This window comes from Aythya ferina (assembly GCF_964211825.1).
Source record: "Aythya ferina genome assembly, chromosome: 17".
In the NCBI taxonomy this organism is placed as follows: Eukaryota; Metazoa; Chordata; class Aves; order Anseriformes; family Anatidae; genus Aythya; species Aythya ferina.
In genome coordinates this window covers 4,557,549-4,580,705 of record NC_140316.1, presented here as the reverse complement: position 1 = coordinate 4,580,705, position 23,157 = coordinate 4,557,549, and the positions used below count along the sequence as shown (strand labels likewise).

The window sequence follows — 23,157 nt, the reverse complement described above, 5'->3', positions numbered from 1 at the left end:
CTGAAACAATAGTGCAAGTTAATGGAGCAAAACAACCATCGGTGTTTCCTATTAAAAGTATTTTTTACGATGATGATGATTATTAATATTATACAGGGGCTGTAATTTTCTCCCGCCTCGCTCCAACATCTCACAAAATAAACAGTTGCTGTATTATCCCCTTGTAAATGAGACCACAGGATTGTAAACTTTAATTTGTTACTTTTGGCTGCTCTCAGGTTTGGCAGACAATTAAACCAATTCATTAGTTCACAGAGGCACATTTTTGGCCATGTCTGGCTGTGTGAAGTCATCCAGTGAACACATTGGATGCAGGGTGCAGAGAAACCATCGCCTCTTTGCCACACGATTCTCCAGTGCCGGTACAAATAGGCCAGCGTGTGCTTTGCAGAACGACGTGGGATGGGGCACAGGCTCCTCCTGGACTTGTGCCGTTAGCAGCCCGCTGACCTGGTGTGTTGGCCAGAGACGCGGCATCGATCCTGTGTCTGGCTGGAGGGCAGCTGGGTCGTGCCTGAGCCTTAACCTTTAGTTCTGAAGAGTCTGATCAGTAAAACTCCTTAGGACACAGTAGAAAATGCTGAGCTCTTGAAAAGACTGATCTGGCTGTGTGTGACCTCCAGAGCCATCCTCACAAGCTGAATTAATTCCTTGAATAGCTTATCTTGTTTCAATGCCTGCTTTCTCGGCTGCAGACATGTGATTAGCCTGTACAGCCCCATAAGAGCAGAGCTGGCTTTTGGCCTCTGCAGGGCTACCAGTCATATACATTGAGAATTAAGGTATGCTTTTCCAATTTAAAATACAAGCCATAACAATAATATTTCATGATACTATCACATCCCCTGTCCAAAGGGGCTTAGCGCAAACCAGCAATCAGGTTGGATTCCACGTTTGGTGTTTTTTACACATTGTAGTTTCTTAAACATCCATTAAATAAACCAGTAATCCTGAGCCATCTCAGTTTTAGAAAACAAAACAAAACAAAAAGCAAACAATAAAACACCAAAAGAAAAAAAAAACAACAACAACAACAAAAAAACAACACCCATACAATTCCTCCCTTTTCCTCTGTTCACTCAGCAGGTGTAGAAGACCTCAGTTCCAATAACCAAGTATTCACCAACATTATCAGGCACGTGGAAAGGCAGGTGATCTTCACAGTGATGCACATTGCTATTTGTAACTGAGAAACGGCAGGAAATCCACTCGCTTGTTTCCTCTCCTCCTCATAGTCCTTTGTGGGCTGACAGACAAGGTATGGCTTCCTGCATTTTAATGGATTTTGTGGGAATGGATTTTTGTGGCTGAATGCATCCTTAAAGGCAGGCAGGAGGTTTGCAGCTTGTGGTGCATATTGGTGAGGTGCTAAGAATAATATGGATCCCAGAAAGGAACCTAAAATGCTTTCAGTCAGTTTTCTTCCAGGTTTTTTGTACAACAAGCCATTAAGGAGACAGTCTTAAATCCTCTTTGCAGAGCATTGCATTGGCCCTGTGTCTGTGGCAGCAATTTAGCAAGCCCCAGGAAGGGTTTCACAGCTCCTGGTGGTTCCTGTATTGGTGTTTAAGACACAGACTTATGAAAGGACTTTCCAAGATACAGAGGGATGTGTGTGTGTGGGTCTTCACCTCAAGGTACAATTGAAAAAAAGGTCTTCCCAGCATCTCGACCCTTGTGGTGCCATCACCTCCAAGTGGGAGAGGTCCCGACCTCCTGGCACGTGGCCTCACCAAGCACAGGGCTCCCTCCTACCCTCTCAAGTTGGAATTATTCATTCCTTTCTTTCTATCCCACAAACTTCCTTTGTCTCAAAATTCACTCTAATTTCAGGGCTTTTTGGAGTCAAACAAAATAGCACTCAGAATGAAAAGAAATGTTTTGAATAATGAAATCTAAGAGCTTCCCCAAACTCGTTCCCTGCTCCTGCTTTTCTCGCTTTGCCTGCGCTGCCGGGGCGCCTCGAAGGCAGGGCCTGGGGGAAACGCCAAGATGGCGGCGCCTCCAGCCCTGCCAGCGGGGCCCTTGTTCTGCGGGAGGCCGCAGCAGGGCGCCGGTGTGGAGTTGGTCACTTAGCAGTGTCCGGCTGGGGTTTCCTTTCCTTGCAGTGATAACGTTTATTAACAGAAGTGTTGTGACACTTAGCAGAGCAAAGGCTGTAGAAGAGCTAGTTAGGACTGGGTGAACCCACGCTTTCTCTCCCTTCAGAAACCTTGGCCCAGACCTCTCCTCATCCCATGGCTTTGCTGGATGTGAGGGATTGTGCCTGGTCTCTTCACAGGAGAAAGCAGATGAGGAGTTGAGGGAAGAAAACTCCTCCCTGCCCCCCAATTATTTGGCAGAAACCACAGTGGAAACCTGCCTTCTCCTGGCTGAGACTAAACCATGTCCTCTCACAGCTTCTCCTGCTGCTGGCAGGGACATGCGGCGCGTGGCCGTGGTGATGCAGGTGTGAGTGGGGCTCCAGTTTCTTTTGAGGGCATTTTAGACGCCGTCCACTCCTCAGACTGCTTTCAGGGGGGATGAAAGGCTGTAGCATCCAGTCATTGTGGCCTGACTGCTGCGATCTGTAGGACGCACCGCCACTGAGGGACCTGCTGGTCAACGGGGCGCTGCACAGCTGGCGCCTGAAGGACAGCTTCGTCCACGGGAGGGACAGGCAGGGAGAGCTCTGTTTTGACACGTCCTTGTTGGATGAGGAAGAGAGCAAGCATAAAATGGCTGATGATAAACGCAGCAATTAGGGAAGCTTAATGGAGCAGTAGGTTTTTGTGAGAAGACAAAGAAATCGCCATGCTGACACCTGCGAGGGGTCCCAGCCACCTCCGTGCAGAGGCCTCATGCTGCGCTGTTGCCACAGGGGCCAGGCCGAGGGGAGGCGAGCCTTTGCCTGCGTGTGCACACTCCTTGAAATATGTACATGAAGGGAAAAAATATTTTCCAAGTTAAACTTGCAAGCACCTTTTTCTTTTCTTGTTATGCTCAGAACAGTTCTGCTGGGGGAAGCCCTTGGGCTGTGCTGCCTGCAGAGATGCCTTGTTCAGGGCTGAGCCCATGACCTGCTGTGCTCTGTTCCCAAAGCTCAGTGTTCCCAGCTAACCCTTGGGCTATCAGCTCCCCAAGCTTTGAGTAAAAGTGCTAGATTTGTTGCCAAAGCCCCATTTCTCTTTACTTCCTTGGATAGACTCTTCCCAAAGCAAACTGCTCTTGCAAACGGACACAGCAAAGCGCTGGGGAAGCTCTGTACCTGCTCTAACAGGGGCTGTGATGGGCAATGCCACTTTGGTCTGTCACAAGGCCATTACCCAAATCCCCCACAAACTGCAACACAAATAGTTTCCTAAGGCTTTGACAAAAAGGAATTTCCTGAAGGAGTTAGAGAAAAGGTGTATTTTCTGCTGATTACAAGCCAAAGAAAACACCAGCCCTGTTTTCCTCACCTCCAAGGGCTCCTTGGGGCTAGCTGGAGCTGTGCACCTCTGGCCTACCTCTTCTCTGGCTTACCTCTTCTCTCTTTCTGCTAGTCTGCCCAAAGCAAAGCTGGTGTGTCACACTCCTGCCCAAGAAATCAGGATCTTGCATTTCTGTCTAGCTGGCTTCTTGTGCTTTCCTTCTCCGGACCCAGACTGCGTTGGCATTGCAGATCTGATGGTGACAGCTCAGGCTGCAGAGGAGCCCTTGGGTACCCTTGTGTCAGTGCTTTGTTTTTCTAACTTGGGTCACCCACAACTAACTCCAAATGCTTATCTATAAAGACTGGAATTGGGATTTCCCATTACTTATTTTAGGCAATAAAACTTACTCTTTAGGGAAATAGAAGATCTTTTTGTCAAAAAAAAAAAAAAAAAGCATTCTTCACAAGTAATCTGAGGTTTCACTACAGATTGCCTCTTTCCTGTTCCCCACGATCTCCTGGTTATTCCCATTTTAATGCCCAGTCCATAGCTGGCCCTTTCACTGAGATTGCAGTCCATCCCGTCCCACCAAGCTGCAGTGGCTCGTTGCATCACATCTCAGACAAAAGGTAACAAGTGCAAGAGCTGCTGCCTCTCACTCTTTCCCGAGCATTTTTTTTAAATATAGACTGCCTGAGGTAAGCCATGGAACTTGCAAATCCCATCTTCTTTGTCCCACCATTTACTTGATAAATCCCACCCATTGTCTGTGAGTGAGAGAAGTCTCTAGAGAGCTGGAAGTAAAATAAAAATGGTAAAAACTGCACAAAATGAAAGCTCAACAGTGGTAGAAATGCATAAACCCCAGGAAGTTCTGTTACAATCCTTTTTAACAGAAGAAGGCTCAGCTGGTGTAGCTTATAGGAGTAAGGCTGAATTAATTAGTTTCTCTGTTTAGGTAATAATACCATTAATCACGATGAACCTTTTTGTGAGAAGGCTGATACCCAGCCCTGCGTAATTCTGCAGGAATCCCATGGTAGTGCAGCATTATTGATGGGTCATCCTCTGAAAGTGTAAGAGCAATGCCTCCTAATACAGTAAATGGCAAACCACTGATTTTCTTTTAATATTCAGACTGCCACAACATCACTTATGATGAATTCCTCTGGCACCGGTGTGGCTGCAATAAGCAATCCGTCAGGAATGCCACGGGAGCATGGCATTGATTTAATGCTCACTTTTCAAATCTTACATGGACCAAATGCTTCCAGAGGGTACAGTCCATTTTCATATTTTTTGAAGCGTGCACTACCAACCCCCTTGTTCACACTTATCTGCATTGGGAAGATGCAGCCATGGACCCTTTTTTACAGAAGTTAGGCAGGTTCATGTAGTCAGGTCTGTGTTAGAGGGGATGTCAAGCATGATGGCATGTTGGACAATAGCAGAGGGAGAGAATTACAGTCCCCCTGAGCCAGCATTCCTAACATCTTTATGCTGAGTCCAACACACTTTTCACTTCCACCATGTGTTATACGTTCCTCCGATTTCAGCTGGGAGAGCAGGTGCTGATTTTTAATGCCTATTTTGTTTTAAGCCTCCTTTCATCAGATTAAGGACCCTGCTATTTTATTTCATTTTATTTTTTTATGCTTGGTAATTTAGTCACACACAAACTTAAAAACAGAAGCTGTAACATGCTGTTAAAGCACAGTCGCCCACTGTTAAATCAGTTACTGAGAGCGATGGGGCTTGGAGCACTTCTCCATCCCCCTGCAGATGTCTGCTCTCAGCCTACGGAAAAAAGCTGGGGAAGCAAATGGAAACACACGTGAAGAACAGTGCTTCAGGCTATAACCCTCTTGTAGTTATGCCAGCAGCACAATCCCTGCAAACAAGTTGTTGCACAGAAGCTGTGCTTTCTTTTCTGCCCTTTTTTCCCCTTCCCCTTTGAACAGGGGAAAGGCTCAAGCAGAGATCTGCAAACCAAATAAAACCCCTCTCCCAGCACCAACCCCTTCCTCCGAGCCGCCGCAGCACCGGGGCGTTGATGCGCTGTCGATAAACCATTAGCCTCCGAGTCGGCAGCGCTGGCCATGACACACAAACACTCGACTACCTTTTTCATCCAAAATCAATGTTGTATTTATCTTCATTGATCTACAAGGAAACTGAATGTTTAAAATTACAGGGGGTGCAGGGGGGAGGATGGGGAGGGGGGGGAAACAAGAGTTACAGAGCCAAGAAAATAGTAGCGGATGGCTGAATTAACTAGAGAGAAAAAGCCCAGGATATATAAAACATGGACACTGAAAAATAAAATAAGGGAGGGGGGATGGTACAGCAAGTAAAACATGGCAAAATTTACATATGGATGAAAAGTAAAATTGGAAATAAAAAATAAATCATGCCAAAAAGCAGTTCAAGGCAGAACCACACTGAAACAAACATTTGCTTATGGTCTTCATGTACTATAGATAATATATCAGAATTTCTTTTTTTTTTAATCAACCATTAGACTTTTTTTTTTTGCACTCCTAAAATTCTACTTTGTCTTGTATACAGATTCCAATAAGAACACTGCACAATTAGCACAAGGGGTCCACGGAAAATTGTCCTTGCTTGCCAGCGATCCTGCCCACAACACAAAAAAAGAGAAAAAAAGGAAAAAAAAAATAAGGAAAGGGTCTGCCGCATGGTACTGTGCCAGTTCCATCTGCTTTGCCAGCTTGAAAAGTAGGAAACCAAAATTCCCTTCCAGGAGCGTGTGTCTCTCTCTTTCCTTGACGAACTGTCCCTTGTGTTTGTACAAAAAAATTCAGTCTCTCTTTTTTTTTTTTTTGTTAAACACAATCATTCTTCTTCCTGTTCACATGCCATTTCCATTCTGTCTCCATAGTTGCAAGTTGGTTGTTTTTGGGTTGTTTTTTTTTTTTTTAAACCTTCCTCCCCCCAACATCCGCTAAGACCTGCCTCCAAGTTCTTGCATAGTTGAAGTATATATGCCGTACTTAGCTTTCTGAGTGTGAATTTCTGACTGTGACAAGAGTATGAGTTGTAACCATGTTAACAAATAACCAGAGTGGTTCTAGAAACCATTTTTATAAAGTCTACCTATGTTAAGAATTTAATATTGGTGTACATTTATATTAACAGAATATTTACAGTTTGTTTTCTGTTTTTTTTTTTTGTTTAAAACAAGAAGTCAAAAAAAATTCCTCTTAAATTTCTGCATAATATAATAAGGCAAAAAACAAACAGTTTTGTACATTATTATTATTATTAATATTTTAATATATATCTGTAACTTCGGTTCCAAAGTACCAAGGTAAGTGATCAATTGGCCTCAGAAGGGAACCTCACAGTGGACTGTAAAACTACAGTATTTCCATAAATAATACTTTTAAGAAACCCTGGGTATTTTTTCTTAAGGATCTGAGGCCTTTTAAATGCAAATTTAACTAAAGACAAAAGCAAAAATTTCTTTTTTCTTTTTAAGTGAATAAAGAGCACAAAATTAAAAAAAATACAAATCCATTAAAAATGTTTCTCACATTTGGGAAAAATGTACAAACTTGCTATTTTTAACTCATTTTTTTTTTTTTTAGCACAGAAACAAAACCAAAACCAAAAATCAATACCTATATATTAAATTCCCATTCTCAGCAACCTTCTTGTTGGAAAGTCTGCATCCCCGACCCCATTATTTATGGAAATGTGCTTAACTTCTACAAATTTTACATTAAAAAAAAAAAAAAAGTTTACAGCAGTGCATTTTGTAAAAGGTTTGTTTTTTGTTTTTCATTTTTTTGTGTTTTGTTTTTTTTTTTTTTTTCTGTTTGTTTTGTTGTTGTTGTTGTTGTTTGTTTGTTTTATATACAGGCGACTTTAAAATTCCATGTTGGGGACTATCGTGCCTCTACTTCTTTGGGGTTCCTAGAGGGGGAGTAGTCCCTGGACTCTGAGTTTGTGAGTGGAGTAGTCCTGCGTGGGGAGGCAGGTCTGGTGCTGCTCGCTGGTACAAGAGGCGGTGGGGCGCTCAGCGCTGCAGTTGGTGGGTTCCTATTTAAAATCCCATTGTGCATGGCAGTGGATGGACTCAGTCTGGGGTAATGCATCCCGCTTAAATGAGGCATGAAGGATGGCACATGTGCCAGGTGGCTTTCGATAGGGGACGAGTGCAAGTGGTGCATTCTGGCACGCTCAAGTTCTTCCCGTAAGTGCAAGCGCTCTCTTTCCTCCACTTGCCGCAACCGCTCCTGCTCTCGGCGGGCTTCAAGAAGGTTTTCATGGTTGTAGTCATGTGGCTCCCTGTCTCTGTAAGAACGCTCATGGTCGTAAAATCCAGAGGTGGTAGGGAACCTATGGATGGGATCCGTCCGGAGCTGGAAGTCCATTCGACGGTGCAGGTCTAAGCTCCGGTAGGCATCTCGCAATGGGTCCCTCATCGGGTCCCAAGAAAATCCAGGATGTGGCAGCCTCTCTCTTCCCGACAAAGGATTCATGCCTATGAGCGGGGTCATCATTCTGCTGCGGTCCAGGACATTCATGTTGTTCATCTGGTGCACACTGCCCATGGAGATAGGCATTGAGGCAGCCATTGAGGGAGGCAATGACAATCCATGCAAGGTAGGTGGTGGGGGATGCTCCACTGATCGGGAGTGCTGCGAAGGCTCAGACCCTACCACCAGCACATCACTGTCTTCTTTCCTCTCCTCTTTGACTTTGATGTCATTCTTAATCTTCTGGAGGTCACTGGGAAGCTCTGTCTTTCTCTCCATGTCCTTGCTCATTAGATTGGTAAGCTTCAAGCTCTCACTTAGTGCAGGTTTGCTGTATGGGGATACAGACTGGATTACTGGCTTTGTGTTGTCCTCAGAGGGTCTCTTATCATGGCTTGGAGTTTCCTTCACGGGGGAACGGCTCTCTTTAATCTTGTGTTCTGCTATGGGCGGCTCTCTCAGCCGGTCAGGGTGCTCTCGTTCGGGTTCTTTGGACCTTTCCCTTTCACCGAGGCTAACCTGCCTGATAGGATCACTGGAGGTTTGGCTGTTGCTGCGAATGAGATTGCTTATCTGATGTGTCACTGGAGCTGATGCCGGTGAGGATCTGTTTGAATGTCTGTTTTTATCCATGAGGTCTCTGTAAAAAGAATGCAGACACATCCTTGGGTTTATGTGAACAAACACACATGTGATGCTGGACATGCATAATTGCGTAATTTGAGGTTGCTCAGAAAATAATTTGAAAAGCTCTGCACTAAATGATATGAACTACCTGCCTTTAGGTTCTATTAAAAAAAAAAAAAAAAAAAAGATAAATATCTACAAGTTCGGGGACTAAATTGGGGATGCATTTGAAAGAGCAGAACATTTAACCTGAAGAGAAAGGCCAGTTCACTAAGAAATGTCGGAAAGAAGTCTAGACAGCTTATTTTTTAAAAAAAGGTGATTATTGCATGCATACATGCACATCTTGCTGCCAGACAATGATTTTCTTGGCTATAACACTTTGAACAGTGGTTCCTTTCCTAAAACATGGATGCACAAAATGGAACTGTTCTGGAAACGTACAGACATGTATGAAGGTCCTTCACGAAACAGCCTCATCAACTGGAAGCAGCTGTAACATGATGGATATTTTTCTATGGGGCTGCAGTAAAGCTTGTGTTGCCGTCAGTTTTGGCAGTTAAGCTAAGTGCTTAAGCAAAAAATTCCTGCACAGGCTGAGAAAATGAATGACTGGCCTTTGTTACGAGAGGGCCTGCTATGAGGAACAAGGGGTTTGATGAGAATGTCCATTGTTTAGAAGAAGGCATGAGAATGGGCTTTATGTTTCCAGCTGCACCTCTGTGAGCAAGCCAATTAGTTGCACTTGCTCCCATGTCTTTAAGTGAATAAATAATGCTCACCTTTTAGAAGCACTCTGCTCTGAATAAACACTTTAAACACAAAGTATGATGGTGGGATTGAGAGAACTGCATTATGCAGCTGAGGAGCTCAGTGATGCCTACCTTTAATGCTGGGCTTGCCTGTTAGCCATAAGAATCATGCTGCTGTAAACTGGAGGTGTTTTGGGTAATTCTGTGGGTATTTATCCCTTATGATTACATTTGCTAACCCAGATTTCTCTCCCTGTGGTAGTCCTAATTGTTGGTCAAGGACGTAGCTTATTAAAACCATGTCTAAACAAGGATGCTGGGGATAGCTTTGGCTGAATTAATACATATATAATAGAGATGTTAACCCCTGAATGAACACTCTTGGAAGTGAAGTAACCTTGCTTTGGAAATGATTTATGCTGAAGCCAACAAGGGAGCTTCCTATCTGAATGACTATCCATACAAGCGTGTCAGACAGTTTAACATTTAAAGCAAGATGATTTTCAGCCTATTGCTTCTATATAATCTTGTTCACAGGCACTGCCTGAAGAGCTCATTAAAAGCACTCTAGGCAAACTACAAAACCCTGATCAGCAGTGAAATGCACACATCTGAGGTTTGCAGGCTGTTATTGCCTACAAAGAAGTAGCCTGTTGGAGACAACCGGGGTCTGAAATATAAAGAGCTTTACAGCTTGAAAATCATATAGCTGGAAGCTAATGAAGTACCTATAGCTCAGGTGATATAGTCCTGTCATCATTAATAAGGGCTTGCCTACAGTGCAATTTTTTAAAATCAGATCTGCTAATGGATTCACACACGCTGCTCCAGATACAGGCATTTGCATTTTTACCTTGTTAATGTCCAGCTAACATTTGAATTCATCAGCATATTTGTAATGGGAGCTATGACTGTCTACAAAGGACCCATCACAATACCACCTCCAGGAATTCAGAATATGTGGCTCTCCTAAAGGAAGTTGCTAAAAAAAGCTATGTGCACCCTGAAAACACAGTGACATGCTCATTTTCTCAACCTGGTGTTTTTTTGAAACCTGATAGTGGGGAAGTAAAGACTAGCCTACTGTATCTCCACAGAGGACAAATCCTAAAAGGCAGAGGTTTCTTTTTGTGTCACTAGTACTTGAGCTTATCTCGGGGACAGAGCTATCAGATATTTCAAAGACAAGCAATGTTTTGCTCTGAAGGTGATTTTAAGATGGGAATTGATGGTAAAGGAAAAAATAAGAAAAAAACAGAGGAAAAAGAGACTAGAATCAAAAGCACACGTAGCTCACCTCTCTTTGTCTCTGTCATCTTTACTCAGAGAAAGATCCCTCTTCTCAGGCTCTCGGTCCCGCTCCCTGTCTCTGTCGTGGTTTGTCACCGAGGAGCTTCGCTCAGAATCGGTCGGCTTGGGCCACTGCGGAGGTGTTGGGAAGGACGGCGGGGTCCGATGGAGTCTGTTCCATGGCTCATGGGGATTATTGAAATTCTGCAGGTTTGGGCCGTCTTTGTGAGTAAAAATGTTGTTGTGAGCTAGAATAATGGCAGGGTAGGAGGAACAGTTAAAAATAATTAAAACCAAATAATTACATATGCATTTTGCACAACGCTAATTAATCCAGAGCTGTCCTTTCAAGGCTTTTTTAATGTGGAGCTCATGGTGAGGGGGAGCTACTAGCAGGTGGTCAGAGATACCTCCGGCACTGGGTGGAAGATCCACCAGCTCTTTTAAGGCTATTTGCGGAGGAAGCTTTCACTATACATCTGAATAACTCAGAAATGACAGAAAACGCCCAGCTCCTTTTCTCCCCCCACCCCAGCAAGGGTTCCAGCACAAAAGCAATATTCTTCCTCAGCTCCCTCACTGGCAGAAACTTTAATTTGTGGGTAGTTACAAGCAATCAGCTGCCTGCAGCTGAGGATTCAGGGATTTTTTTTTTTGTTAAAGAAACCAGACTACTTGGTGGTATGTATGTATGTGTATAAAAATAGAGCTTGGCTGTAGGCTTTTTAGAACAGTCACTTGATTTTCCTCCATCAATCTTCAACTGCTTCCTGTTGCACCATGAGATGCAAAAGCATGCTCTTATGTGTGGCTCTCAAGCATGTCTTGCCTACAGGTAACATGTTTTTGAAGTAAAAGCATTTTATACAGGTAATTTAAACTCCAGACAATGGTTACAGAGAAAGTCTACACGCTGAATTAGGAGAAGTATCAATAGCTGTTCCGCCGTGCATCTTCACTGTTGAAGGGTGTTACTTCAGATGCCCATGGGGTACCAGAGCTCAGCGGGGTCAAGCAGCTCCAGCACCTCTCAGAACACACAAGGCAACGTCCTTCAGCAGTGAGGAGACACAGAGCACACCTATTGATGTCTGTGACATGCAGAAAAGCTCCCACCGCAGAGACCTGGAAATCTTAGGTGCAGTGTTTTCAGATAGGAGAATGGAGGTTAGGAAATAAACTTCTTTAAAAACTACCACCAGCTGCTGTAAATATTAGCATGTGGCTTTTCTGGAAGGGATGTTTGTCTGCAGTAACCCAGCCAGTACTTACTCAGAGCATGACTGCCTAATCCTCCAAAGGCATTGCTGCCTAAGTTCCCAAGGCCGCTGAAGGTGCTTGACCTGCTAAATGGATCTGGAAAGGCAAACAGGGATTTAGCAGGCATTTAGCCAAGAATGTTGGAGAATGAAATGCACCCCTCCCCTTCTTAACGGTCTGAATCCAAGTAGGATTAGGCCAGACTTTAAGCTGATCCTTCTCATTGCAAGGTTCTTTGCACAGAAAATTCCCAGCATGTTAAAATGGAGAAGGGATTCAGTGCTCACACTGCAAACAGGTGCTGTAATAAACTTTTGTATGCTAGTCAGAGGGGAGCTAGAAATTAAGTTTGAATAGCTGAAATTATGGTGGCTGCTGCTAAGCTGAAACTCTCCTTCCTTATCAGCTGTAATAGCAGCAGCATTGCAATTGCCTTGAAAGAGGAACATCAGCAGCTCCTGGGTCAGCATATAGAGGGGATGCATTGTTTCACTCTTGTTTCTGTGTACGACCTTCTACCCTCTTTGTAATGGTGCACACAGACAGTCCTAAGCTAACTGCTATGGACATCCACCCACGGAGCAACTAAACATTTGGGTCTGTGCCAAAATCCTCTCCCATAATATCTTCCTTGATCACAGTGGTGGAAATGATAGCTTAGCCTTAGATTTACTGGCACTTGTCTTTGTAAAAAGTCCTGCCTGTTTTTTTACTGGAGGCATCCATCATCAAAAGAGGTCTGAGTGCCCAACTCAGGTTTCTGCACTCCAAAGATAGCTATGAGCTAAAAAGTGCAGATACACCTGTTTTTCTCCTACTGGTCACCTCTAAACAACTCCTCCTTCTGTCCACTGACTTTTTGGCTGCCTTTTTAAAGTCTCTAACTTGCCATGTTACAGGAGGTGAGGTGCTCCCCATATTCTTATATTTAAAATATCAGGGCAAACAGCACAAATAGCTTTGATTTTTCCACAAACAACTATTCACTTATTTACTTATTTTGAAATAGCTGTTCTTGTCCCTCCCCTTTGCAGTTAGTAGTTGAGTGACTTCGTAGAGAAACAGTTGATTTTGACAGAATGTTCAGGAGTTGATGTAAGTCTAGGTATTCGCAACAGAAAGAAGTCTACTGGGTCATGTGGGATGCTGCATGTACTGATTGAATGAGTGTTACTAAAACATTAATCAACAGAACTTGAACTTTAATTGGCAATGAGCTGCTTGTGAGCTTTTAAAATGAGGAAATCTGAGAAAATCAGGCCCTACTTAGTGCCAATTAGGAAACTGAAAGACTGGAAAAATGTGCAGAACAGCTATTTGCCAGGAACCGTTCACTGAACTTTAATATAGAACCTTTCACAGGTAAAAAAGGGCATGGAGGAGCCCATTTTAAGCTATGGCTTGTTTGAGGTACCTTTGAAATAAAATTTCTTCCGTTTCCCTGGGCACATTCAGCAGCACGGAAGGCTCTACAGGTCAGGTTTCAGCTTGTGTGCCGTGTAATACCCAACTTTGTCAAAGAGGAGGGTCTGCTAATCCTGCTCCTCATCTTTGGAGGAGATCAGAGGGAGTGTGCTGGGAAGCTGGTGTGGGTGGGACAATTTCTGAGTGAGCTTCTCATCCCTTAGAAAGTCTAATCCTCTCCCTCTGATACTGCCACTGTGCCTCAGGCAGGACTGTGCTGAGAGCCAGGACTGGGTCAGCCGTATAAAGGTGAAGGCAGGGCTTACTTACACTTACCTGCCAAGTGGTTAGTAGGCAGGAAACTGCTGTGATGAGGTGAAGGACCAAAAGGTGTGGTGGCTGGATGTGTCGCACCTGGGAGAACAAGATCCTTTTTTAGTTCAGTAGCAAGTGACAGAGGTCCTGGCCATCATACTCAAGAACCAGATGCAAAGGTGCAGGTCAGATTTAAACAGCACGGGTGGGACAGGGGCAGACCCCAAATGGCTACGGGCAGGGTTTCTCTCAGTGCTCTTTGAAGGAGCCTGTCAGCACTAGGAGGCAGGAGGAGACCTTGCACTGAGTGTTGCTGCTCACCTGTAATAATGGGGCAGTGAATCTCTTTGTCTGGCATTTTCAGTCATTACTCTGTGTTTACACTAAACAGGGTCAGTCCAGGTTATGCGCCCAGACAGAAGGTGCTCGGAAGTGACTGATTAGAGTCTACGTGAAACACCAGTTAATGACAGGAACGCAGGGAACATCAATCATGCCTCTCCCATGAGAGCCCCATCTTTGCTCTCACATCTGTCTCTGCATCCACAGCCACCCCCCGCGATATTTTTTCCCTCTCCTGCTTACTGCCACGGTGCCATGCTGCCCCGGGGGAAAGGAACACCACTGCTTAGCACACTGCTTTATGTCTGGTTGAGGTAAGGTGAAAGAATGGGCTGAAAATAAGCTGGTCTGTCCTGCATTTCAAGGTGGACTAAGTCCACGCTCAGGTGAGCTTCATAAAGGAAAACCAGAGCAGAAAATGAAAGATTTGCTTCTTTTGTACGCAGACACACACCAAACAGCAACTGCAACTTGTGAAAAGCACTGGTGTCACCTGGCATGGGGATACGTGGGTTTTGGAGGAAGATCAATTCCCACGTATCCTGCAAATGACAGTGTGTTTGGGGAATCTCCTGGGCCTTACTTTAGCCCCCTAAGATCAGTACAGATGATTTTCAGGATACACCTGCAATCTAGTTTTTAGTATTTGTTTCAGATATATGAACCAAAATGTTTCTGTGGCTCCAGCATTACACTGACAAGTCCAGCTATCTGCAAATGTTTAGATTGTGAACATCCTTTCGGTGCCTTCTCTGTGCCAGGGCTTCCCATATTACAGGCAAAGCCGAATTATCAACTACAGTAACTTTCAGATCCTGTCTGGATGCAACACAACCTCTGCCTCCCTTGCAGAAAGCAAAATCTGCCATACCTGTGCATTAACTCCCATTTTGTTAGAAACTAGCACTTCCACTCAATGACAGAAGCAGCACTTTCCTGAGGACGGGCTACATCATGTGCAAAACAGACCAACACCTAAACAAAGCTTTTCAGTGCTCTTCTCTTGTATTCTGTTGGTAAAAAGGAGAGAGCAAGAGGTTGACTCTTGCAAACATCATCAGTCACACTGGGCATGAACATGGGCTGTTCACTAACAGCTGGCTTACCCAGTCACTGCTTTCTGAAGTGGTAACTTTCTGTTATAGAAAATAGGATTACGATCCTTCTCCTCCTGGTGCTCAAGCTCTCCTGTCACCTTCATCACACAGTTTTCTGCCTCATCTGTTGTCCATGTGAATGATTTCCACTGGTGACTGCTCTGGCAAGTTCCTGCCCCCTCATCTCTAAATCAAAGTTTCTACCATATATAATTGGTGATGATAATACTGTAGGAGGTCGCAGCAAAAGTGGAGGGAAACAGAGGAAAGAAACCGATGTACATAGGAGAAAATGTGTCCTGAACAAAGCCTGAACAGGGTTTTATGGAGGTGACGGTCAGTTTTATGGAGGTGATGGTCCAGTACCTGGTTTTACTTGGCGACAGAGTCCAGTAACAGACAGTCGTTGTAAAACACACTCATGTTCTGAACATGAGCAGACTATAAAGCCTGAGAGGGAGACAGTGCTGCACATCCCTCACCAGCCTGGACACCACGAACCTAAGCAGCCAGAAAATGAGTTGAGGAAACTTAAGAGAGACCACGGCAATGAGACCTGAAGTTATCTATAAACATTCTGACTGCTCCAATGCCTCAAGATGGATGGAGACTGTCATCTTTCTAATCCTTTAAGATTTCAGAAGGTGTATAATGGATGGGAGATTTCTTCAAAGGAGACGGCTTACAAACTCAACTACATGGGCTGATAATAAAAAATCCTCCGGAGAAAGCCAGGAGCAGCACTGCAGGCTGTCAGGTAGTTATTAAATATAGCATCTGCCAGGCAGCCGAACATCCGTCCTGAAGACAGGTGGCCCTAAGATAACTTATGTCTCCCACAGTAACTAGGCAATGCAGCAGAACCCATGATTCACATCAACGACATGCTTGTTCGATAAGGTGAAAAGAATGCCTCAGATATTGCAGAGCAAAAGATTTATTCATCTATATATTACAGCTGCAATGTTTGTTCACTTTGATAGCACTCTTTACCTAGATTTACCATGTAATGGCTCTTGTGATTAATACACTCACGGACAAGTTGCTGTAAGGTTGTTTCTCTCCCGCAAAAGTTTTTTATTAATTTACCTTCTTTAATGTATCTGTTCCATACTATTTCCCTCCTGCTTTTATGAATGGAGGAGCAAGCCATGCTTGCATCTTTGTAAGAGGAAAAGCTCAAGACACCGATTAGACTGCTGCTTTGATTCAACACACTGCTTTTGCCTGTTAGGGTACGCTTTGTCCAGCATAGTCTTGAGTAATAAAACCATACATAAAGCAAGATTCTTGTAATGACAAGACAGGACAGACTAAAGACAGTGTTAAAGAAACAGCTGCTATAGGAAAACAGGCAGAAGTTTGTAAATCAGCTGTGCTTATGCTTCCAGGAGATGCAATATATATCTTGGCCCTGTACTACTAAAGTACCAAAGACGAAAAGAGCAAAATTCAGGGAAGCAGTCTGCAATATACAGTCAGTATCAGCAATGATTGTATGTGGTGGAAACTTGCACGTGATGTTTAAGATTTTCCATCCACAAATAAGGGCTGAAAGACAGACTGAACCACTCGTGGAGTTCCTGAAGACCGTCTGATATCCGTGTTCAGAAGTCATTTCCCACTGCGGTTTCAGCTTGATTATTCAACTCTGTTGCTTTTATGTCATGCTTGGGACAAAACTCGTAACTCTTCTAATCTCATTCACTTCAACAATAATGATGCAATACTGCATCATAAAAGCAGAGTTAAGTTAGGAAAGAAACTTAAATTTGCTGTCAGTGAATTACATACAAAAGGGGCTAACTTGTACCATATGAAGTGATACAGACTTTGAAGGCTGACTTAAGCATCTTAAACAAAGAAAGAAGATCTGTTTAAGTCCAGGTGGGAATTAGGCCCTTGGAACAGAACAAAAACATCTGGTAGATGGACATGAACATGAGTAGTAGCACCTGTGACCCCCAAAACCAGAATGTCAGAGTTGCAGTCTCTTGTGGTCAGACATCAAGAACAGTGCAATGAAGCTTTCTGAACTTTTGTAATTGGATTCATTGTAATTACTTCCTCAATATATCACAAAGAAATTTATCTACATATACTGTAGTTAATTCTTTTCTTTTTAAAATCAATATGCTGTTTTGAGCCTTGGAGACTGCTGCACTTTCTAACATATAAGGGAATTTTACATTTAAAAAACAAATGCTTTACAAATATACCTTCTGTGATATTTTTCAATGTTGCTATCATAGTTTTCCATTTTACCAAAACCCCATGTATTCAGAAAATAAACACCACCTGCTGAATGGAGGAGCTAAGAAGAAGAACACAGCAAATACAAAAACATGGAAGAAACCAGGGCCATTTCCAATCCTACGCAAGGGAAACATTTTCAAGTGTTTTGTCAAAATTGCTTTTTAAAATCCCTCCATAGTCAATTAATCAGGCACATAAGAACCAGCTGCACAGACCTGAATTTAAAGGCCAACTACTGAAATCTCAGTGATGCACACAGAGGAACCTGTACTGGAGACCACAGGCTCTGCTCTTAGAGCCCAGCCCACAACTGTCCCCAGAACTTCCACACCCCTCTGAATATTTCTCCCATTAATTTTTGAGGCATATATAGCTGTAGAGACACACGTTAAATACATTGACTTTTTTTTTGTTTTGTTTTGTCTTTTCAACAAATGATGATCCTCCCTTACCTGTAGTAGAAAACAGAGGCCTGGCAAGGTCCTGTGGATAATGGAAGCCTGGAAACACGCCAGGGGCAGGAGGTCTGCTGAACAGGTCAAGTTTACCACCTATCTCTAGCTTGTGGGGATCCAGCTGCATTTGCTGTCAAATGATACAAAAGCAGTCTCATTATGCATTTCCTTTTTTTTTTTTATGGGAGAAAAGAGAGGGAGTTCAGGCTCATTCCTGCTTAGCACTGCCAGGGAGAGTTAGTAAGAGTGACAGCAGCGTCTCTGGTCACGTACTGCAGCCGCGCTCTGACAGCATCTATAAGGCCATTTCACTCCACAGCCTATCAGCTGCCTGCCTCGTCCACATGAATAAGGTCTGAAGTGAGCTCTCAGCCCCTCAGCACACACACTAGAGCATGCAACATGATACACTGAGCGCGCTGCATGGCGGGATCAGTCGGCAGTCTCAGCCTGACAAAAAATATTCTGCAGGCGGAAAGCTGCCGACAGAAGCCTTGGGAGCTGGGTGACGGACTTGTCTGTTTTGCTTCTCCAGTTTGGAAAGAGAGAGACGTTCCTAGACTGTCTTTCCTCCAGCCAGCACAACTCAGCATGAAGGCATGAGGAGAGGGATGAAGAAAACTGACTATGAGATTCCTCCAGAGGCTATTTTTATCCTTCCCCTCTAGAAGTGAGCATGGTCAGCCTGAGGAACTGTACCTTAGTCAAAGACATGTATGTCTCTTGAGAAATATACAGCTTCAAGATGACATATTTACTTAACAATAAAAAGGTCACACACAACTTGTAGAGGCACTAGTTATGATCTACCCACTTAAACACTTAATAATGTTTATTAACATGTCAAAAACCTACAGCAGGAACTATGAAAAAAAACCCACCACTCTACAGAAGTCTTATTATTTGCTACTCTGCCTGCCACAGGGAGTTTTGAGCCTGTAAAAGCACCCCAGTGTACCTATGTCTTGTTACCTCTGGAGTTTCTAAGCCACTCCCTCTGCTCCCCCATCTTCAGTGCAATGCAGGAAGCCCAGGAACCTACTTGCCTGCTCTACACTTGATAAAACATTCTTCACGGTATAAGTCACTTCATTCTTATTAGGGTAATACTCCATATTCCACAGGAGGTACTAGTACAGAAGGGAAATGACATTAAACATGTGCACTTTGTATAAAGCTGGATTTGGAGCAAAATTATCATCTGCTTCCCTTTCTTCTTCTCTTTTTGTCTGTACACTTAGTATCTCCTGCTCATTTTGCTACCCTTCAACCCAACTCCTTTGCCCTCAGATAAACTTTACAGTTGACAGAACAAACATCAGAAGGATTGAAAGTGTTAGTCAATGCAGGCAAGCTTAAGGATCACCAACAGTAACTGTTTCCTCCTCATTAGTCACTAAAATACAACATGTAAGTTAAGAGACTTGGCTTTGTTCCATAAACTGTCTGAATTACCTTTATCTTTTGCTGGTGATGGTAGATCTGCCAGGCGATCTGTACATGAACCGCACACCACTTCCCGGGTTTCTGCAATGGAAAGTGCAAGAATTTAGATTAATTTGTTAGCCATCTACATCAGATAGAACGTTTCATTTCCCTTACTGTCAAACAGTCTGCTAAGCAATGAGAAAGTCTGAGAACTGAAATGGCACAATAGGTGATTAATGTTTTTTTTTTTTTTCTTTTTTTTTTTTTTTTCCTGTACTGTAGCTGTTGATGTTTAAATCAAGAAGGAAAGAAACAGGAAGAATGTGGGATATCTTCCTCATCTCATGGAGACCTGAGATCTCTGCCTTGCTCTCTCATACTTGTGTTCCCTCCTTCATAAACTGAAATAAATGGCTGCAGAGAACTGTATGACTTGCTGAAGAGAAAGGAGCTGATAGTTAACCATCCTGTTCCTGAAAAGAGCCCTGTTCATTCATCCCTGCTGCACAGGGTCTGCAGGCTAACTCATAAGCAACTATTATGAATGCTTGCACTGGGAAAGGAAAAGGGTACTGACAAGCAATCACCAGGGATGAGCAGTGCCACAGCTGAATAGGTTGCTGTTTTTCAGCTGATCTGCAGTACCCACTATAGTGTTCTTATGGAACATCAGAAGCACAGATAAAACACATTGACCTAAGCCACCATGAATATGACCAATTGTGAACATCTGTCCAGGCTCATAGTCATTAATTTCTGTGACCCTTATTTCATGCTGTCAACTATTAATGCACACAAATGGATGCAAAATATGGTTGAGATTCAACCTCAAAGTTATTAATCAGAAGCAGCTAAGAGCTAACTATGACATTTTGCTTTAAATAAAGGATGAGCTTGAAATTTTCTACCAACATTTTAGATTTCCAAAACATATGCACAATATTTTAAATATATATTATATATATATATATATGTATAAAAATAAAATCCCCCACAAACCTTACTTACTCTTACTGGAGGCCTGTAAGGGTCTGACACCTATGGAAAAAGCAGAAATAAAACAATCAGTCTTTCTAAAACTACCCATATGCAGAAAGGTGGGGAATTTCCTTCCTCTGAACAAGTAAAAGCATTTAGAAAGCAATGTTCCAGAGACGTCCCCAGTGACAAGGAAAACCTGAAGACCTTAAATCAGGCTTAAAACTTCTCTTTCATTCCTTGCACCAAACTCAGCAAAATTTTATGACAAACAGAGCAGCTTCATACCAGCAACTGAACAGTACCCACGTTTTTCTGAACTTTATAATTGTTCTGAAATAAAAGTATGCATAAAAAAGAGTGCAGAAAATTACTCTCCAAGTGATGCTTTAGGTAAAGATCTTGAAAGGGTTTCCTGCCTCATTTCCCTCTGACTCTATTTAAAGAAGTCAATACATCCCTTTGTATTCATGCTACTGTTGTCTCACCAGAAAAAGAAACTTCTGTCCTGACTTCATGTTCATAGTCTACAAGGCAATTTACTCATCAGCTGCCCTCTCTTTTAAATGAGCAACCACTGTGTTTTACTGTAAATCCAGATAAGCCCAAAGGAAGGTTATATATTGTTGCCTACCCCTGGAGTCTTCTGCAGCAGTGTATGGTGGACTGTGCCTGGTCTACCTGCTACATCAATAGGGTTTGAAGTCTGAAAGACAAGAACAGAGTGTGAATAAAACTCTATTATACCAGCATTAAATTTAACATCTCTATCAGATGTTAATAGCATTAATTAGTCCATGTTTATACTGTGCTTTGAACACGCATATTGCTACATTAGTGCTAAATGTTATCTTTTACTGACAGCCAACAGCATTTAACCACTGTGTCATCGATTATTATTCAGCAGCAGTAACAGTATTATGGCAGCACCCCTAAGCCCCAGTTGAAATCCCAACCCCATCGTGCTATGCAGTATGCAAGTGGATGGGAAGAGAGAGTCCGTTGCCCCAAAAAGCTTCTTCTTTAGAAAAAAAAAACAAAACAGGCAGCCAGTAGGAGAGGAAACGAGAGAGGTGGATTGATTCCCTCAATGTTTCAGGCAGCAGCCAGTATCACAGTCAGGAATGGAACAATTCAAGCACTCCTAGTCCCATATGCCACCTATTGGACTGTGACCCCTTTTCCATCCGGGGCGAGATGATACAATGCTTACAAAGGCAACAGCCCATCTATTTGCTTTGACAAGACAAAATGAGAAACCTTAGAAGGTGCTTGTGGGTCTTTTATAGCTTTGCATTGTTTATCCCATCATTTTCCAGCAAGAATTAAACACCTCATTGAATGAATCCCTGTTCCTCCTCCTCCTCCGGATCCCACCTGTTGCCCTGTCCTAGAAGATCCCCAAGAACTCGTTCGTCTTCTCGCTCTGGAATTCGTCCATCTCCCACTCCCAGAGCAACTGCACCTGGTGCCTCCACACAGCTGAGTGCAAAGGGGTGAAACCTCATTCCCCAAGCGGTTATTGGACTCACGTTGTAGGTCAAATTATGGCAGATTTCAAACAGTACGAGGAATGAGTAAAATCATGTGTGTGGGTGGTTTTAATTTGTCGAGGACTACGTAATTTCTAGATTCATTAAGAAGAGGATTCTTGTGTGTGTGTAGGTAAGTCAACAAGTTCCTCAGGCAGATGGGAGCTCTCGGGGCCCGTCTGACAGCTGAGGTATATGTAAGGTGGCAAATAAGTTACGGCTATCATACAGGCAAGAGTTATAAGATCACAACATGTTAATACAGCATGGTGTCATCCTGTCCCTTTGTCCCCTGGAGAAAGATGTGAAAGCTTCCTCCAGCAAAGTAAACTGAATACTTCTGACCTTTTCAAGTTCTTAGCTTGTGAGAAATGCCTTCGGGAAACTAACTGAGAAGTTTACCGTCAGCCTGGATTTATGTGCAGTGGATTTACACACACAGCTGTAGGCAACTGACACAGGAAGGGGAAAAACAGAACCAAGACCTCTGCTATGGAAAGCAAGAAGTGCAGGATTCAGTGTGCCAAAACTAAGTCATCGGGTCTGTAGTGTTTATGAAGGCTTTAGTCAAACACCTTGGGAGGGAGAGAGCATGGAAAAGTGATGCAGTAACAACGCAACAGACTTCAGTGGCTTTGCCCAGCAGTTCAACTCCTCCTCTAGAAAACTGGAAAATAATGTGCCAAACTGGCAAATTCACTTTTCAACCTATCATTTTTCTTCTCTCTCCCCCCACCCCCCTTTGTTGGATGTTAAGATTGCAGGTAAATACTGCACTGTCCAGAGATCAAGTGATGATAGTGATTAACCATGGCACCAGAATGTGACCTTGTGCTGTTTAAACTCAAGCTAGAAAATGTTCTCTGTATCTATCATTAAAATGAATTAAAAGCTTGTTATAATACAGCACTAAATCCTGTTTAAAAATGTAAGGGGTCTGTGCTCACGTTTTCTTTCTTGTTGTGCAATCTCTTTGGTCTATTGGCATTTTACAGTGAGATATTATCTACAAAGCTCTGTAGTGAGGATGGAAGCCAAAAGATGCTACTGGTGTATCAGAAACTCCTTATTAACAGTGGCCTTACGGCAAAACTCAACCCTACTTTCATGCAAACAAAATTTTGCCATTTCCATTTTATTTGTGCAGCTTTTCTTGAGAAGGAAAGCTCTGATCTTGATAACTTGGGGTCTGTAGGGAACCCCTGGCATTCCTTGCAAGGACAGCAACAATTAACAACAATTAGCAACAATCCCAGCAAGGACTATCTATGTTCTGTCCCTCTTGCTCCCTCTGCTTAGATGCAACTGCTATCCTTCCTTGTCTGTATCCGTTACATGCAGCACTACTGTAGAAAAAAAAAAAAATCCATTTTAAAGGCTCCACTATTTGCCATTTATCCAGGAAATAAATAATCTAAAGGATTCAACAGGCACTGAGGAAATACTCCAGGTTCCACTGAAAAAATGAAATGAATTGGGAAGATTGCATGAGGCCTTGCTTGCAGCGGTTGCTAATTACTG

At 43.2% G+C, this 23,157-nt stretch overlaps 1 protein-coding gene across 22 annotated transcripts in view; it reads right to left on the bottom strand.

Annotated features, from left to right (window-relative positions):
- Positions 1-5,518: 5,518 nt before the first annotated feature.
- Positions 5,519-23,157, bottom strand: part of FBRSL1 (fibrosin like 1) — a 515,953-nt gene continuing 498,314 nt past the window's right edge. For 19 of the 22 annotated variants that reach the window (XM_084538835.1, XM_084538854.1, XM_084538842.1 and 16 more), the window contains 8 exons: positions 20,739-20,810; positions 20,126-20,164; positions 19,154-19,225; positions 17,696-17,828; positions 13,570-13,647; positions 11,842-11,925; positions 10,577-10,817; positions 5,519-8,540 (listed from right to left, as the gene is read on the bottom strand). In XM_084538835.1, the coding sequence (XP_084394961.1) occupies positions 7,307-8,540; positions 10,577-10,817; positions 11,842-11,925; positions 13,570-13,647; positions 17,696-17,828; positions 19,154-19,225; positions 20,126-20,164; positions 20,739-20,810 (1,953 nt within the window). In that variant the 3' untranslated portion in view covers positions 5,519-7,306. The remainder of the gene's footprint in view (positions 8,541-10,576; positions 10,818-11,841; positions 11,926-13,569; positions 13,648-17,695; positions 17,829-19,153; positions 19,226-20,125; positions 20,165-20,738; positions 20,811-23,157) is intronic. The other 3 variants (XM_084538850.1, XM_084538838.1, XM_084538855.1) reach the window with 2 other exon arrangements.